The 18,711-nt window shown below is 41.3% G+C and overlaps 1 protein-coding gene across 4 annotated transcripts in view; it reads right to left on the reverse strand.

The window, feature by feature from the left end:
• Window positions 1-382: 382 nt before the first annotated feature.
• Window positions 383-18,711, reverse strand: part of CSGALNACT2 (chondroitin sulfate N-acetylgalactosaminyltransferase 2) — a 71,867-nt gene continuing 53,538 nt past the window's right edge. For all 4 annotated transcript variants that reach the window (XM_073685999.1, XM_073686000.1, XM_073686001.1 and 1 more), the window contains 7 exons: window positions 13,733-14,612; window positions 12,274-12,490; window positions 7,669-7,770; window positions 6,417-6,595; window positions 5,531-5,625; window positions 3,442-3,523; window positions 383-2,457 (listed from right to left, as the gene is read on the reverse strand). In XM_073685999.1, coding sequence (XP_073542100.1) covers window positions 2,165-2,457; window positions 3,442-3,523; window positions 5,531-5,625; window positions 6,417-6,595; window positions 7,669-7,770; window positions 12,274-12,490; window positions 13,733-14,387 — 1,623 coding nt within the window. In that variant the 5' untranslated portion in view covers window positions 14,388-14,612 and the 3' untranslated portion in view covers window positions 383-2,164. The remainder of the gene's footprint in view (window positions 2,458-3,441; window positions 3,524-5,530; window positions 5,626-6,416; window positions 6,596-7,668; window positions 7,771-12,273; window positions 12,491-13,732; window positions 14,613-18,711) is intronic.

Genomic DNA, 18,711 nt, shown 5'->3' on the forward strand with positions numbered 1-18,711 from the left:
TGTACACTGCGGGTGATGACTACGACTCCCATCATTGTTGCCTGGTCGCGCTGATCTCAGGGAAACCAGGCGACAATGATGTGAGCTGCAATCAGCACTCGCCGCCTGAGAACAACGGAAACTGTGCTGGCTTTTCTCATGTGCTGGTACGTGTGATGATGATGTGGCACGCGGTTGCCACACGTATAAAACACACGGACACAGATACGGATATCTCCGGTACTGGTTTTTACAGTACCGGAAATATCAGGACTTGTGAAAGAGGCCTAGGAGTGAGAGAAAAGAAAAAAAGAGTGTGAATGTTGTTCTACCAGCTGTCCATTATGACTGATAGCAGATATAGCCACAGGCTCAAATAATAACATAGCAACGACACACAGTCCATAGAAAAAAATAATTTTATTTCTTATTGCGCTTGTAGCGAGACACAAAAAAAGTCTAGTCTTGTCTGCACAGGTTCTACTTCTGGTCATCTACTAAAAAGCAGAAGCTCTTTGGTAAATGTTGATCTGTCCTGTGGTTTTAGAATAGCAGAAATGGTGTTTAGAATAATTAGGCCAAGACAAGTAAAAAATGTCAATTAAAAATACAATAACAATGTATAAAACAATACTTCACGTGATTCCAGTCTTCATTTGTTACCTTTAGCGTCGTACTGGTTTCAATAATCAGGATATGACAGGGAGTAAGACACTGGAGCCATGAGAGCAGAATTAGAACATTATCCTTTATAGGAGAATTGTGCCAGCCCACAAGTAACCTCATCCATCTACGGGAACCCAAGGCGAAGACAGTGCTCTTCTAATGCAAAGTGTATTGTATTTGGATAGCTGATCACCCCAATCTGTCAGGTTTGGAAAAACAGGGGATTCAGTGTAACAGACGTTTTGCTACCAAAACTAGAAGGAACCTACAGGTGTGGCAGAGCCGACTTTGTTATTTAGGTCCCGACTGGTGTCAGATTTAGTTATTACAGGCTTCAGGCAATCCTCCGGAGTTGTACATTATTTTATCCCTCTGGATGGGACCTTCTATCCAGTGAGCGGCCCCATATCCGTTCACTCCTATATAGTAGAATAGGGATCATTACCCTATGATGTCTTTTTTTTACCCTCCCTAATTGTGAATTATAGTAAAAGGATTTTGTTTAAAAAAAATGTGGTTCTACCTACAATACTTCAATCTGAAAAAATAATTAAAAATTAACGTTTCACAACTCTGTAAATACTTCACTGTTTTGTTCCCATTGTAACCAATGAGAATCTTGGATTTGCACACTTGGAGATTCTACATCAATAATGAGACGTACTTACAAACGTACCGAACAATTTGTGTTACTTTACATTGTGAAATGCTGTAAAATAGCACAAGCTAATAATCCGCGCCTTGCACTGCATTTATTCATGAGATGGCAATGACATAAATGAAAGTTGAACTCGCACTGCTTTCTGGCAGACGTCTGCACTTGTTTGAATGACCATTATGGTACTTATGGGATAAGTACTACGCAATGTAACGGCATTGAGGGCTTCATTACTGTGCTCACGTCGGTGCAGTTGCCACACACAGTAAGTATGGATGGCTGGGGGGTGATTTGGTGTCCTTGGTACCTTGTACCAAATGTATGTGCAGCATTATAAAGCAAATATAAAAAATGGTGCATGTGTAATATGATGTGTGCATATATACACACAGCTACATACCTGCACACATATATACAGTACTTGCTAACATTTCATTGTACTACATGGAGTACACTGACATTTTCTGAGCTCTCTCAAGTATTAAGGCTTTATGCTACCAGGCCTCAAAGTACCATTTAGTTCCCTTTTTATGCGCTGATTTACGATATGCTTACTGTCCACTGGTAATAAGGAAAGATGAGAAGTCTTTAACTTTAGTTCAACACTGTTAAATATTAACCATATTAGTGCTGGGCAGGCAGAAAAGACCTAATGTGCAGGTATTGTGCTCCAAGCTCCCTGCTGTGAAAGGTTTCCAATACTGCCTAATCAGCAAAGTAATGGATAGTATCAGACTGGAGGGCAGTGCCAGAATGTGACCGATAACGCTGGCTGGTCCCATAGTCAGAAACAAATGTCTACGCTTTATTAGCAGCCTACAATCTAAGATCAATGTTCATCTTCATGTAAAATGTAGTGGCTCATGCCTCAGACTCATTATTTGTCCTGAAGGCTTGCTTGCGCAAATGAGTCTCAATTTCCTCCCGGAAAACCAGCATGCCGAGATGAGGGTGGGACGCCTCGTTCATAGCCTTGGACTGTATGCACATCCGGTATTGCTCCGGGGTCAGCTCATCCACACAATGTTTCTCATGCCACAAATGGAACAGGCTCGGCACTGGGGTACGGATGACAATCAATTCCCCGTGCAGATATTTTCTGTAAAGGTGAACGTCCTCTCCTCCCCACCCTTTCACCTCCAAATCAAATCCACCTGCAAAAAGACAAGCAATATCGACCAATCAGAATAGTGTGAGATTGTACGATTGTTCTCCACCAGCTCCAGAAGAAGTCAAACCAATGGTGTATACCGACAAAGGAGAATTGCTTTTAGAATTTCCAATTCTATAGGAAATGGCAGAAAAAAAAAATCACATGACAAGGAATTATTGAAAATCCTTAGTGGATGACAAGTGCCGGCACTAACTGATATAAATGTCCACAATCAGAGATTTTTGTTCTTTAGTCACAGGTCTTCCTATTTACAGATGATAAACATTTACATTTATGGCGCACTTACATTTTATCGAGCTTGCTATATTTCTTTTTGCTTTATGTGGGTGGTCTTTAACCTTCTTGTTTGGTCCACTTGTCTATCATAATTTTGTTGTGTCATATAATCCCCCAAATGAAATTTTCTCACTGGAAAGGTACTGTTGGGCTTTAGCAGTAATTAACATGTACAAACGTGGCTAGAGAAATGTCCACTGGTGACAGACTTTCCTATTAGCAGACTCCCCCTTTCCCGCTTAAAGGTATACTTTAAAATATTGTATTATCAGAGGTTTTGCCTCCACATAGATTTATCCCACATTTACCAGACAACCCCAAATATCTCTCTCCGGGGGGTCCTCCTTGTCAGACACAAACAATCATTTATAGCAAATCCTATTGGGGTGAATGTTTCGTTGGCAAAACAGCTTTACGGAAGTTTTACAATCCCCTAATAAATGGACTTGATAAGAGAGTGGATCACTCACTGTCAGATGAACTGAAAGGACTCTACCCAAAGTGTCCAGTCATATACAAGCCATAACTTAAACCATAAAGTCAGAAGAAACATTTATTTTTTATTAGATCATTATACTGCAATTTAGAATCACATGAACAATTCTACTTTGCATGTAATTAAAATAGAAGAAAAGTAAAACAATGCAATGTGCAGAACAAATTACTGCCTTTCACTTCTACCACTCACCAATAGTCTGGAAATCCGATTTGTACTGACAAGTCATTCCAAACCCAAAATCTCTCCAGAATCCAGAGTCTTTCTTATGAACCTTAGAGAATAAAACATATGATAAGGAGTTTGTGAAATCTTAAATTGTTATTCTGTCCAAGGTAGGAATATAGCACTTAAGGTACTCCGATTATAATTTCAAAATTGAAGTTCCGGTTGAAACATTTCTTAAAAGGGTTGTCCACTACTCGGGACAACCCCTTCTCAATTACAATATTCCCTTATGTAGAATAAAAACCCCTTATACTCAACTACGGTATCAGTGCTGTTCTAGTGACAGCTTTCCTGCGGCTCGCGCAACATTGTTATGTCAGATGAGCCCTACAGCCAATCAGGGGTCGCTTCACTCCCACTGACATTTGGGAACGTGAGAGAACAGCAGCAGTTCTCACTTGTTCCTGATGTCAGTTTCATTTGAACAAAGTGAGAGCGAACTGACACATTAGCAGCAGCTGATTGGCTGTAGGGCTCACGTGACACAATAACGTCACAAGAGCCCTGGGAGACCCACTGATGACATCACTGGAATGACACCAGCACTGAAGGGGAGTAAAAGATGTTTTTAAGACTATGCCGAATGTTTTGTTTTACTAATTTTAAATTTCTTTACATTTGAATGGAGAAAATTAATCATTTAAACTTTTCTATCTATCTATCTATATATACACACACATCTTACTTTTCTATGCTTAAAACATTTTTTACTTTATTTTTTTTTTGTCTACCAGATTTCACAATATAAACTGCATACATTATTAAATAAAGGTGTTAGACCTGATGTACTTACTTTGTACATCTATTTCAGAATGCATAACTAATTGTAAACTCTTATCTATATACACCCACCCCAATTGACAGCTTCTCTGTGGTCCTCCTCCCTGCTGCTGCTGCTACAAGCTGCAGCTATAAGTCAGACGAGGTGGGCGAAGACACAGTATGATCACTATGTCACTCTCTAGTTGGACTGTAAAATTCTCATTTTAATATCACAATTATACAGTAGTTATGACATGGATTCTGAAAGTTAGTCCACAGCTTTATTAGGTCAAATATTTTTATTAACATATGCAGCTTGTATTGGGAAAGGAGTCTGACCCTAGCACCAAGTTCCAGTAACACTGACAGCTCTGCAGCCCTAATGCCACATACTGTCACAAGTGGGGAGCCCTGCTATATATCAATTAGAAACCTGTAAAATTCTCATGTTAGAGAAGATAAAGCATACAAGGTGAGGAAAACCACCTTCAGTCTGTATATCCTCCCTGATGGCGTTCAACTACCCATTACCAAATTCAGCTACTCGAGAAACACTGAAAGTAGAAAAATCAGGAACATATAAAAAAAATAAATAAATATCAGTAATTCCTCATTAATTTCTTCCTTTCTTTGTCTCAAACTCAAATATATAAAGAGATCTTCTGTGTCCTAGCAGCTCAGCCATCAGCCATTTCCCTCCTCTCCACAATCTGGTGTCTGGCTGTAAAACAACCAGCTGCAGCACAAGTCTCTCCTTTGCTCTGTCTGCAATAGGACACATAATTGTAACATCACGTCCCATTGGTTAAACACGTTTATTTGCTTTTTACTGGCTGAAATTTAAGAACATTAGCAGGACAGGACCTCCTGTTTGTTTCAGGATCATGCAGTGAATCCAGCACATGGAGCAACAGTCTGGATGAGCTTTTCTCATGGTTGCTTTTGGAACCAATTTCTCAGCTTTTATTTGGTTAATGTATCAACATATAACTTGCAGTATTTTATCAGAGCACTGGTTTATATGTTCTCATACACAAGTAAAACTTCACTGCTGCGGAGCTTTAGGTGGGGTTACTCGCTGTCCAACTGGCCAATTCAGGAATAGGTAAGAGGACCCAAATATTGCCATACTGAAAAAGGGTAAAATATCTATCCTACATGACTAGTCAGCGTAACAGAAACTGCTTAATATTCCGTTATGGTACTCAGTATTTTACTTGTAATGCTTCTGTAAGGATTGGTGGTTTAAAGGGGTTTGGTCCCCAATACTTATGTAGCCTCATGTACTTACCAGCTGCTGCTCCACAGGAGGTGGCACCTCAAGATTGGCATACACAATAGCAGGATTGTAAAGGCTAAACACAACTGGGTAGAACACTTTCTTACCTACAATAACGAGACAGAGTTTCACTGAACATCACATCAGATTAATTTTTTTTTTTTTTAAAGACATATGAAGGTTTATGGACTTTTCCCAAGATTTAGATTAACATTGAATAATAATTTCAGTATCCCTGGTTCTCTTCTATAGTAAAAAAGCTCATTCACCTCTTCAGATGGCAGTATTGTACCTTCTGTCTGTTACAATTAACTAATACGTGCCAATAGGATCATATCAACCAATTAGAAATGATCATATCAATTCACGGGGCTCCGGTCCAGCATCCAGCGATATCTGGTGGGTAGACAAAAGCCTGGGAATCTCTTACCTCCGGTCAGGGATGGTGTGATGTCAACTGTGCGGCATGATGCTCAGATGTCGTCGTGCCAGAAACCACGCCGGGGTAGCTGGAAGGTAAGAGAATTGCAGGCCTGCCATTTGCGTGCCAGGTACCACTGACCTAGGCGCTGGACCGGAGTCCCGTGCATCGATGTGCTCATATCTAAAACTGGTCATATCAGTTAGTGTAGGGCAGTCCTCCGGGTGGTCAAGAAATGAGGACTATGGTTGGTGGTAGATACAGTTATGAAACATTTAAAATTACTTGGAAGGCAAAAAAATACTGATGATCCACAATAGGTAGTGGGGCAGATTAATAGGTGGGCAAACAAATTCTATGGGGAAAGGCAGAGTGCAAGTGCTGGAGAGGCAGAGACTACCGGGTACTTGTGGCTTTTTTTTTTCCCTTTTATTCTGGAAAGCACCTTCAAATTATTTAGAAAATGTACACACTCACCAGCTTCCGCATTTAGTCGACAGGTGTCCAGAAACCCAGGTGTGAAGTAGATGTCAACATCACAGAAGAAAAGCAGAACATTCCCCTTCTCCCAGGCTTGAGCTCCTACTTCTAAGCCTCGTCCCCTGCTGAACTCCTCCTTCAGTGGGATTAAGGTGTAATTATGGAAGTTTGTTTCACTGTGGCGGCAGAAGACAACCTAGTGTTATTACCCATCTACAACATTATAAATGACATCATAAAACCCAAAGAGGTTAGAGCATCTCATGTTCCCTCTATGAACATTTATCATTGGATAGGTGATTATGTCTGACCCCAGGGGGTCCCCAACACTGGGACACCCACCGATCACTGGGACATAAACACGACTGAAATCAAAACTTTAAGTGTATTAAGTTTTACTGCTGCTCTGTTCAACCAAACGTGAAACAGCGCCACTCTTGTTCATGGGCAATGTCTAATATTGCAGGTCATCCCCATTCACAAGAAAAGGGCTAAGCTGGAAGAGTAGATATAGCCTAAGAATAGGGGTAGCGCTCATTAAGAAAAAACAGAGACTTTTTTTTTTTATTCTGTACAATACCTTTAAAGAGTAACCCTCGTTTTAATTTCCTTAATAAATCAATAGTACACATGAAGATAAGCAACCTTTTAATATATCTTATCAGACTAATTTTATTCTTTCGCCTGCTGGACTGATCACCGATTTGATCTGTGAATTGAAAAAGATTGAAGATAAACTTTCCCATCAATGAGAGGAGATAACAGTTGGTGCTTCTAAAATTCTATGGAGAGGAGGGGAGATACAGACATCCTGCTGCAAGTTGTCCTGATGCAACAGTTAAAGTTCTCCATAGACCTTTACGAGCACCAACTGTCATTTATCTCAGTAATGGGAAAGTCTGTGTTCACTGAAGACAGATTTTACCTGAGCATCTGGAATTGTGAGAATGAAAGATCAGTCCAGGAGGAGAAAGATGCAGATTTCTCTGATAAAATAAGAAACTTATTGATTTATGAAAATAAAAAAATTAAACAACGGTTACTCCTTAGGAAATAAAGTAATCTGACCTAGACCGTGGCAGTGCTGCTGCCCTTTAGTTTGACTATGTCAAGAACTCCAGGCTGCTGTATGTATGGCTGTCAGTCAGTATCTACGTGAGTAGGCGATGGCAGATGCTAGAATGACATTTGAGAGGTTAATGTGGATTAAGCATACAACTTTCAACCAACTTTAGCAGGGTGGACTTACATTTCTACATTCTTAAGGATATCTTCCACCTCTGAAAATCCTCTCTCACCAAAGTAGACGACAGTCAGGTAAGTCCTTTTATCTTGTTGAATGCATATATCTCTAAAACAGAACAAGTATGTGAATATTAGATATACATCAAAACATGCACTGCATAGCCAAAATAACGATGGGAATCACCCTTCTATCCACATAAGCCACAGTGACAAGATTGCAAGGCTCAAAAAAAAGAAAATATGTCTGAAACTAGTGAGGAGGCCTTACAATCTGAGGAGCTCACCGACTCTCCGCAGCACTGTCAGATGGCGATTACGTGACGGTCACTCTGCATGCCCGGCTAAGAGGACACATCTTATCACAATTATTAAGCATTTAACGCGTAAAAAAAAAAATCTTATTTTTTCCAAATTCATTTTTTTTCCAGCTTGCATAAGAAAATGTTTTTTTTACAGTAGTTTCATATAAGCCATGCCCTAGTTCTGGTGACTGCATCAGGAGCAAGTAGTCACATCAGATTGGTATGGATTTCCCAAGTTATACTTGACGTGTAGCTAGTGTTATAACCTTGTGACTGAAGGTCATATACATCTTCAGATACTATCCACAGAATAGGGGATAACTTGCTTATCATTCCCGGTCCAACTGCTGGGATACCCAGCAATCCAGTGATGGGAGTCCTGAAATCTTGAGAATGGGTCTCCGCAGCCATGTCCTGAATAGAGTGGAGGTGCACATGCTTGGCTAGGTCTGTCAGTCCCACACACAATGAATGGAGTAGAGGTTAAGCATGCACACCCACAAACCATTCAAGCCAGGACTGCACAGCTCCGTTCATGGGGTTCCACAGCACAAAGGCTGAGTTCACACGATGCGTATTTAATGCGTTTCCACGGCGTTTTTGCAGTTGCGTAAACACCGCGGAAACGCATGAAAAACGCATGGTAGAAGGGCAGCAATGTTCCCCAATTGAAATCCGCATGTGCTGTGCCCATGATGCGGATTTTTCCGCAGCGTAAACGCTGCGCTCAAAAATCCGCAGCATGTCAATTAATTTTGCGGAAACGCGGCGTTTTCGCCGCCATTGACTTGCATTAGAACACGCCAATTCCGCAAGACTGCATCTGTACTTGCGTTATTGGCGTGTTCTAATGTGCGGATGGTACCCGGGTGTAGAGGAGAGGAGAGTCTCATCCACACCCAGATACCATTAAAAAAGCTGTGAATAAAATAAAAAATAAATGTATTCTTACCTTCTGTCGGCCCGTGCACCGCTCCTGCTTGCTTCCCGACACTTGCAGTGAGTTGTAGGACCTGCACTGACGTTAGAGTCATGTGACGGGTCACGTGACGCTGACGTCGGCAGGTCTTTCAATTCAAAGTTGCCGGCGAGGGAGAAAGGAGTGTGCCGGACACCGGGGGCCATCGGAGGTAAGTATATACACTCTCTCGGGTCACACTATATAAATCCATGCTGTTTGCATGGATTTATATAGTGTGACCTAGTTGTCAAGCACTTTCCAAGTGATGCTAAAATCGCCTGGAAAGCGCTTGTCAATCCACATGCGGAAACACATGTGGAAAAGCATGTGAATCCGCATGTATTCCGTAGGAAAACCGCATGCACAATCTGCATGCGTTTTTTCTGCCAGGGAGATGCAGAAATGATGCAGAAATTTTCTGCTTCATTTCTGCATCGTGTGCACATAGCCTAAATGGAATCAGTCACCATATATATGTTGCTTGACCCAAAAGCAGCATGAATCAAAGCTTGGATGCGTGATTGGAGCCATGTAGGTTCTTCTGTTTCAGAGAAAACATTTTGAAAAGCCAAGATTGATCCGACTAGTCCGGCGTGGTCCCCAGCCAAGTCATCCCCACGTAACTCCAGCTGATTAACAGATCTCTCCATGTACACAAGGGAGAGGCCAGGTAATGCAATGGAGTGGGGTGGGCAGAAGCTGGCTGGGGGCAGCTCCGGACTAGTCAGGTCTCTCCCTATAGTCCCTGGCTGACTTTAACACGGTTTTCTCTGGTACACCACAGCATTTCAGAGTAAAATATATCTGGCTGCAATGGACTTTTGCGTTTAATAGACAAATATAACAAGAGTATTCTCGGAGTGATACCTTTATTGGCCAACCAGAAAATGTATATATGCAAGCTTTCAGTGCACAGAGGCTCCTTCGTCAGGCAGGATTACATATTAATTAATAAGATAAATGAAGAAGGCACAACATTTAAGAGATATTACATCAGGACAATTGTTCATGAGGTGGAGGGGGTGGGGTGATGCCTCCTAAAGATAAGCCCAAGAAATCAAATTAAGGTTTTTTTGTTGCACATGGAGATGCTGTGGGAATGTTTAAGACAAAATATTACACTTTAAAAACGTAGTCAGTATCAGCAATGTTTATGAAGATTGGGGATACTGGCTATAAGCCATCACGGATTATAGTGAAGACCAGAGTTCCCCTAAAGTCGAAGGGTTAAAGTGGACAGCTACCACGCTCACTCCACTGGGTCTCAGTCCCTGTCCACTCACTAGGCAGAGCCTGAAGTGTAAATGAAGAAACCTTTCCTCTTGCAACCAGCAGATGTGCCTGAATGGCAGTCCTGCGGACTCCGGGGGCCACATGTGTAGACATCCGGTGCCAGGAGCAATGTGAAGTCCTCCACCTGCGCTGCATCTCTCCTCAGTCATAGAACCGCAGGTGGAGCAGACCACACAGACTCCGCAAGGTTTACAGTATCCCGCTGCAACCGGGACCGCAGTGAGAAGAAACCGCGATTATAGGAGGGGGGTGGGGGGTCATAACAGTGGGGATAAATGCAGTACATAAGCAGGTGGAAGTTGTCATGTGCTAGCCTATAAGGTAGTAGACGGGGATTTTTTTTTTATGGGGTCACTGTGCAGTGCAGTTTATCTGTTAACTTTGATGAATATATTCTGACCGCTATGATGGTCTCTCTGTTTATATAGCTATTGTTTTAGTACTTTATGGTACGTATAGCGTTTTGATCCTATGTTTTCCTGCATGCCCTTTTATTATGCAATAACACCATTAGAAGATGTCAGTGTTTCAAAAATGCTATTGTCAGGAAATCTGCACCATCTGTTTTCACAGATATTAAGAGTGACAACACAATGAAGGAAATTACACACCGCAATGGTTCAGCCTTCAGTTACCACATTAGCATTCTATGTGCTCCCCTATGGCTATCCGCTCTACGGCAGGAGATGTAACACTCACATATAAGCACACTTACCTATTGTTAGTTTAGTGGATTTTTACCAGCAATTTCTGCAACTATTGCTGGCGACTTATTTTTAGGCTTCTAGTTTGAAAATCATAGTAAAAAATACGCCTTTAATTTAACTCTCGAATTAAGAACCTAAGGCACTCTCAAATAAATTTCCCTGGAAATCCTACAGTGTTACTCTAACATGGATATTTAGTTTGTGCACAGTTTTGTTTGATATGCACATAGTCTACGTTAGGAGGCGGTGGGTAGCGCTATCAATTTTGTATTATATTATACAGCCTGTCCTTTAATGGAAACTATTTAGAACGTTTGACATTTGGATAATGCCAAGTTAAAAAACAAACACTTAAAAAAAAAATGAGCGCAAAGGTGTTCATACCCTTTAAGTCGTTAGTCATCTAATGGTGACACAGATATGGTAGACCAGCTACATTTCTTGCATGAACTAGATCAACCCTTAATGTGGAAGACCAACACCCAAAGCTGCTATAGTCCCAAAATCTTGCCAGACGAGCATATGAAGAATCGTCAGTTTCATCCCAAAAATCCAGATAATTTTTATCTAATTTCCATCCGATTTTCATCCCTGTGCCAGTTTTTTTCCATCCATGTAACATTGGTTTGAGATCCATTTTAACACATGTACAATAAATAATGTAGATGATCTAATCGGTTTCCTAGGTTTATAATAGAAATGTATCTGTAAAAATTGGATGACACTTGGATGTTGTATAGAATTATATTTTTTCTTTCTTTATGCGCTGATAAGACTTGAATGGGTGAGTCTCATCCGAGACCAGGGAGAGAATAGTGCATGCCGCAATTTTTTTTCTCCTCAAAGACATAAGGGTCGAGGGAAAAATTGCTCATCTGAGCAGCACTGTTGAATGACACTGGTCATTGTGCAGTCCGTGCACATAGCTGATCAAATATTAGATAGCACACGTCAGATTTATACGCTCGACTGCATGAGCCCCACAACATTAAATAATTATCTCTTGACAAAAAAGTTTGGCTGCATAGTGTATGGAAATCTTCTAGTGCAAGGTCTGAAGTGTCTAGAAATGATATGTATAAACAGCACCATCTGTGATCAGAACCTGGTGATTGTACAAAGATTGGTGGAGAAACCCACTGCATCCCCATCAGTATTCACAGACCTGTACATAATGGACCAGCAGGACAACCCCTGTTAATGGCTACAGTGCCCCATGTAAAAAAAATCCTATACCCACCTCCCAGGCTGGCACCGTTCCAGTTTTGCGTATCTGGATTACTGACAAAATGTCTTGGATTCTAAACTAAAGAAGCAAAAACATTAAATGTGCCTTAGGGTCTTACTTGTAATTCTCAATGAACTGTGCAAAGGCTTCCGTTCTGCCGGACAATGGGACGATGATGTTGATGATGGTTTTCGAGATGTCCTGTGTTTCCACTTTGACTTTCATGAGTGGGCCAAAGGGTCTGAATAAAGTGATATGGTGATAACTTCCAGATTCAGCTTTCTTGTAGAACATCTCATAATGGGATCCTTTATCCCTTTCAGTTCGATAATAACCTAATATTGATATAGGCAGAAAAAAATACAATGGCTCTCAAATGAAACTTCAAAAAAAAAATAGTAAAACAAAATAATCTTTAATTATTTAAATTTCTTTAAAACAGTATCAGAGGGGCCCGATTTATACTGGACAGTGGAAAAATCTGGATTATCAAGGGGTCATAGAAAAATAAATAGACCTCACATTTAAAGGGATTGTCCGGGACTTTTAAACTGATGACCTACCCCTAGGACAAATTAGCAATCTGTGATTCGTGGAGTTGCGCCACTCAGCACCCCCATCCATCAGCTGTTCCTGGTCCCAGAGGCGGCCAGATGTGCCGAGAGTCCTACAAAGCACGGCTCCATCAACTGCATAATGGCCGCAGCCAGGAACTGCATATCGCCTCTATTGATTTAGCTAAGGGCAGATGTGCAGTACCTGGCCACGGCCACTATGCCAATGATGGAGCAGTGCAGTTCCACAACTCAGCACATCTGTCCACTAAATAGAGGCCATTGATCTAAAAGTCCCAGATAACCCCTTCAAGGCTGGGACTACAAAGCAACTTTGGTTGTGACACTAGAACGAACTGCACTGTTATGTAAGTGAATGCGTTTTCGTTGTTACTAGCAAGTTGCCACGGCCGTGACACACAAGAAAGCTCATCATATTTGGATTTCTTGCAGTTTACATGTCATGGTTGTAGAAAGTTTTTCATTATGGTTGGACATAGCGTCACCATTGTGCAATTTTCAGCTGTGCAACATCTGTTTTGGCCAAAGTTGCTCTATAGACCCAGCCTCATTGTAGAGAACTGCAGGAGAATTTTTTTAAACCAGCTGTCTAGTGTGAGTTACTTTGGATATGATGCAAGAGCTGAAGAACTATATTCAGACCTGACATCCTTGGTCCACTATGAATGCGCTGGTTGCTGTAAACCCAGTGGTGATCCTGGCAGCAACCATGATCTTCAGAGACTGTGCTGAGGCCTGCAATAGACATCAGCACAGTCTAAGTAAAATGAATAGGTGGAAAAGCTACGTAGGTGACCTCACTATTGAGCACCTGCTCACCCACTCCATTCTGATGTGGAACTCGGAAGAGGGATCATGGAGAATGGAGGCTAAACAGGTAAAGTCACTCTAATCCAGCCTCCACATTTTCTTCTCATTTGTGAATATTTTGCTCTTGAAGTTGTTCTCACAGCTACTGAGAAATATAGCAATGCGTGAAAGATGATATCACACGGAACATACCTTCCACAAAGTCTGATTCACTGAACAGCAGTTTTTCCGACCCTTTGTTCTCTTGTTCTTCATCATCTTCATCAGGATTATTTATGACCTCCAGGCCAGCTTCTATAGCTTCAACCAATTCATCTCTCCTGTCCTTCCTAATTGGCTTTTCCTCTGGATGGCGTGTTAACCCCATCTCTAGCTGATAAACCTTCATGGAATTAAAACTTTCAAAGGGCACAACTGCGTATTCACTGGGAAGTTTAGCACCCACCACAACTTCCGCCTTCTCAATCTGTGAATGTAGAAACTCAAGTAGGTCATTAGAGGGCTGCTCTTTGGTACCTTGGTGCCCTGCACCATTGCCGGCTGATTGTTTCTTCTCATGTGCCAACCTCAGCTTCTCACTCATTTCTTGAAGTTCCTCCTTGAGTTGGGCTATCTGTCTTTTTAGGCTTGTTGCTCGACTTTTGTAGTGCTCCTCTTGCTCCTGAAGAAGAGCTTGGTAGTATTCCTTGCTGTACATTTCGCCTGCAATCCCAGGAAGAGAGCCATTTCCTTCAGGCATAGGGGCACATTCTAAAAGATATGTGAGAAGCATTAGGCTGAAAACCAGGGCAAGTCCTACAAATAACCATCGGGTTTTGCCTTGGAGATACAACCCTCTCCTGGGCATTCTCTTGGAAGTCAATATTTTTCTTGTGCATGAAGACAAATTAGAGAATCATTTGGTAGAGTTTGTTCTTTCCGTTAAAAAACAGTATGCTTCCATCAAGACAGGACCACACATGTCCATGCAGTTTGCTATTGTAACATTGTTGGATAGACCCTTCTGCTTGCTGAAGAGTAGCTCCTAGACTGTACATCTCACTGCGATGATCCAGGGTACATTTGTGTCAACCTGAAATAGAATGGCAATGAAGATTAAAAAGTAAACAAAATACTATATCTCATGTTATTGTATGAAATAGCAACACTGAAAAGAACAATGGATCCATTACATTCAATTTACCATATGAGGAGCAAGGAAGAGGAAAGGAAAGAAAGTAGTCTTTTTTTTTAAATAATGGAGATGTTTCAGATGTATGGAGGGGACAGGTTTTGGACAGCATGGTAAATAAGTGTTAATATTTTGAAATGAGTAATTGCCTGCCAGTGAAGGGATTTCCAAAGTGGAGGGCAAAAAGGCAGATAGGGGAGAGAGGTACATTAAAGAAGTTGTACACTACTTTATATTACCCCCCCAATGTTTCCCCCCGGGGCCCCTAAGACTTTTTGTAATACCTTACGTTGCTGTTTCTGCCTGTGAGCGGCGCTATCGGTGGCCGCTCACAGGCATCACGTGACCCCACGCTGACGTCACGACAAGTGAGACGTGACTCAGCGCTGGGGTCCCCGCGGTGGCTGCTGGGTTGTGGGTGGGGTTACCCCTGTGTCACACCCAGCATCCACAGCGCGCTTTCCCAATGAATGGGGAGAGGCAGAGCACGTGGTGGATGCCGGGTGTAACGCGGGGGGGGGGAAACCCCGCCCACAACCCAGCAGCCACCTGTAACGCGGAAGACAGAGACCCCCGGCAGCTGCCAGCACTTGTTGTGACGTCAGCGGATGTCAGAGCCGGCAGCAGCAGGGGTCACGTGATGCCTGTGAGCAGCCAGTGAGAGCGCCGCTCACAGGCATTAACTGCAACAGAAGTATTTACAAAAAGTCTTAGGGGCTCCGGGGGGATACATTGGGGGGGTAATATAAAGTAGTGTACAACCCCTTTAAGGTAGCAAAGTTGGGGGTAGATTGCAGTAGTGTTATATTCTGTATATAAGTCTATATTCAGATGCAGAATTTTTGCGGCTTTTTTTAAATGCAAAGTAAAAGCTGCTTTTCACATTACCAACAAAAGCTCTGAGAAATCTCATGCACACACTTTTTTCCTGTCTAAATTTGAGAACTGCAGCGTTTTTAAAATCTGCAACATTTTTGCAGCAATGTTTCACCCACAGAAAGCAATGAGGAATGTGAAAAATCACTGCAACATTTTTGGTGAATAAAACTTTATTAAACATGTGCACACATGTAATCAGCACCCCCAAAAAAGAGGCAAAAATGCAGCAGAGCGGGCATTTTGAATGCAGCATTTTTACTGCAAATAGATTTTTTTCTGCAGCCAAAACCTGTACTAAGTGTGAACATAACATGCCCATATGAACACATGCGGATTCACCTGCGTAAAACGCTGCTAGAAAGGATTGTGTGCACATACCCTTATACTTTTCCTCGGGTTTTGGCTTACAAATTACTGATGTAAAATACTGAACGTGTGAACGTGACCTAAGGGTCATCTCTGGAATCAGGGTCTTTGCTCCAACTTCAAAGTGCTCTCAGATTATGATACATAGCAAAAACTTGGTGACAGATTCCCTTTAATGTATTGGATAAAATGGAGGAAACATGGATGTAAAACTGAAGTAAATGGTGTGTCTTCTGTTTATTTCATCTCTGCTTAGTCGGTCACCCCAAAACTGAAATTGAACTATTTAGACCTTCATATGATATAGTTCTGAAGGTCTAAAAAAAGCCACTATTAAATTAATATTGATACTGTAATTAATTTTAGTACATTTTTGTAGAAAAAAAAACAGTTTTATTAGATATGTAAATGAGGGGGCTTCAGTGCACTGTTCCACCCCCTTGTAACTGTATTGTAATTCAGGGGGCGGAAAGGTGCACAATACTTGGCCACACCAAGAGTACACTGAAACAACCCCATTTTCATATGTAATAAAAAAAACACATTTACTTAAATCTACAGAACCAGTATGATTTTTAGAGGAGCCAAGTCCTCTATATGAAGATCTAAATGGTTCAATTTTAGTTTTAAGGGTGAATGAATTGTTTAATTGCAGAGTCCTCCCTGTAAAGCAGATGAGAATAGGACGTGCCCATGGTCTCGCGGACCGGAGGTACAGATCCATTTTTAAAAAGGGTGTGTGTTTGGATCATGAAACTCTATGGGTGCTGTGTGATTAAAAAACAGAAAGCAGACAGATGTGTGAGTGGCCTAAAGCCTCAGCTGTGAGCGTTGCTGTGCGCCCACTACAGGTATGCCACCTTTTACAACAGTTAACCCCATCAAGTGGTTCCTTAGGATTAGAAAGGAAATTTTTTTTTCCCTTTGGTTGTTTTATTTGCTTTTAATATTCAGAAACAGGAGCCATGTGTGTTCATGTGTTAGGACTGAAAGTACAAAGCGCACACATTTACTTGAATAGGGCCGAGTTCCAATACTAGACACATGCCAACATCCCATCAGTAAAATTGTTTTTGAGAAAGGAAAAAATATATAAAAAAAAAAGTTTTCTAATCTTGCATATTAGCTTATAAGTACCACTCTACTTAACACAAAAGCTCCTGAAATCCACCTCCCCATTATACTCCCCCACACCGCACCAAACCTCTCGTGCTGATGAGATACAATACAAACATCATGAAATAGAAGACTTTTTTTTTTCCCCCCAACGCAAAAGCTAAAAAGGTCAAGCAATAGAAACTGGCCAGTTCTCAAAGGGTTAATAATACTTTCAAATTTGCACCATAGAGATACAAGAAATACAAGATTTCATCTTCCCGGTAACAATTGATATTCTTTGACGCTTCTTAGTCTCCTTCCCAAATGACATTTTCCGTAAATGATCAGAATATAAAGGCTTTTGGCAAAAAAAGATCTGGTAGTTAACATAATCATGTCCTTGGTATTCATCTCACTAGATCGTGAAGCTCCTGAAAAACCTTAAAATTCCCAGAGAGACTTCAAAGCACCAATGATCGCGTTACACAATGAGACTAATGCCACATTTATGCAGTTTTATTCATGGTCTCCACAGAAGGCTGGGCAGGCAAGCACATGGCACACGCCCAAAATCATGGGCAGACAAGCAATACTCAAATGTACGGAAACCCAGAAAGTCACATGGAGATTAAATCACTTTACCAGAAGTCAAGAAAAAGCACAAAACAACATTCATAACACATTACGTGTCTGCACACCGGAGTCTGTGCAAACCTGAACGAACGTCTGAGAAAATCATTAGGCTCTACTGCCTTGTTCAGACATGGAGGTCACAGCACACAACGCTACACCTTCAACTGAAGCAGTTTAAGAGCCTGTTCACATCACATATTTAGCTTACCTTTGGCATGTATGTCCAGAACTTTCCCAAGGCAAAAACTAAACATGTCTATTGGCTCCGGTAGTCAGAGGCCAAAAGACTGTACTTCAGCTCAGCACAAGAAAGCGTAAGGAATAATGGAGAAGACTATGCTATGCCATCCCGAAGATAGCACTTAAATGTATCTTAACATGGAAGCCGCTGCCCATGGGTGACATGCAGTAGGCCACAGTATAGCATCTGTCACCCACATCATGCCATTAAAGCCTATAATTGACAGATACAGTTATATGAAAAAGTTTGGGCACCCCTATTAATCTTAAGCTTAATGTTTTATAAAAATTGGTGTTTTTGCAACAGCTATTTCAGTTTGATATATATAATAACTGTTGAACACAGTAATGTTTCTGCCTTGAAATGAGGTTTATTGTACTAACAGAAAATGTGAAATCTGCATTCAAACAAAATTTGACAGGTGCATAAATATGGGCACCCTTATCATTTTCTTGTATTAAATACTCCTACCTACTTTTTACTGACTTACTAAAGCACTTTTTTTGGTTTTGTAACCTCATTGAGCTTTGAACTTCATAGCCAGGTGTATGCAATCATGAGAAAAGCTACTTAAAGTGGCCACTTGCAAGTTGTTCTCCTGTTTGAATCTCCTCTGAAGAGTGACATCATGGGCTCCTCAAAACAACTGTCAAATGATCTGAAAACAAAGATTATTCAACATAGTTGTTCAGGGGAAGGATACAAAAAGCTGTCTCAGAGATTTAACCTGTCAGTTTCCACTGTGAGGAACATAGTAAGGAAATGGAAGAACACAGGGACAGT

This window comes from Phyllobates terribilis, unplaced genomic scaffold, assembly GCF_046119375.1.
Source record: "Phyllobates terribilis strain yellow unplaced genomic scaffold, ASM4611937v1 Scaffold_5__5_contigs__length_657084704, whole genome shotgun sequence".
NCBI classification, from domain to species: Eukaryota; Metazoa; Chordata; class Amphibia; order Anura; family Dendrobatidae; genus Phyllobates; species Phyllobates terribilis.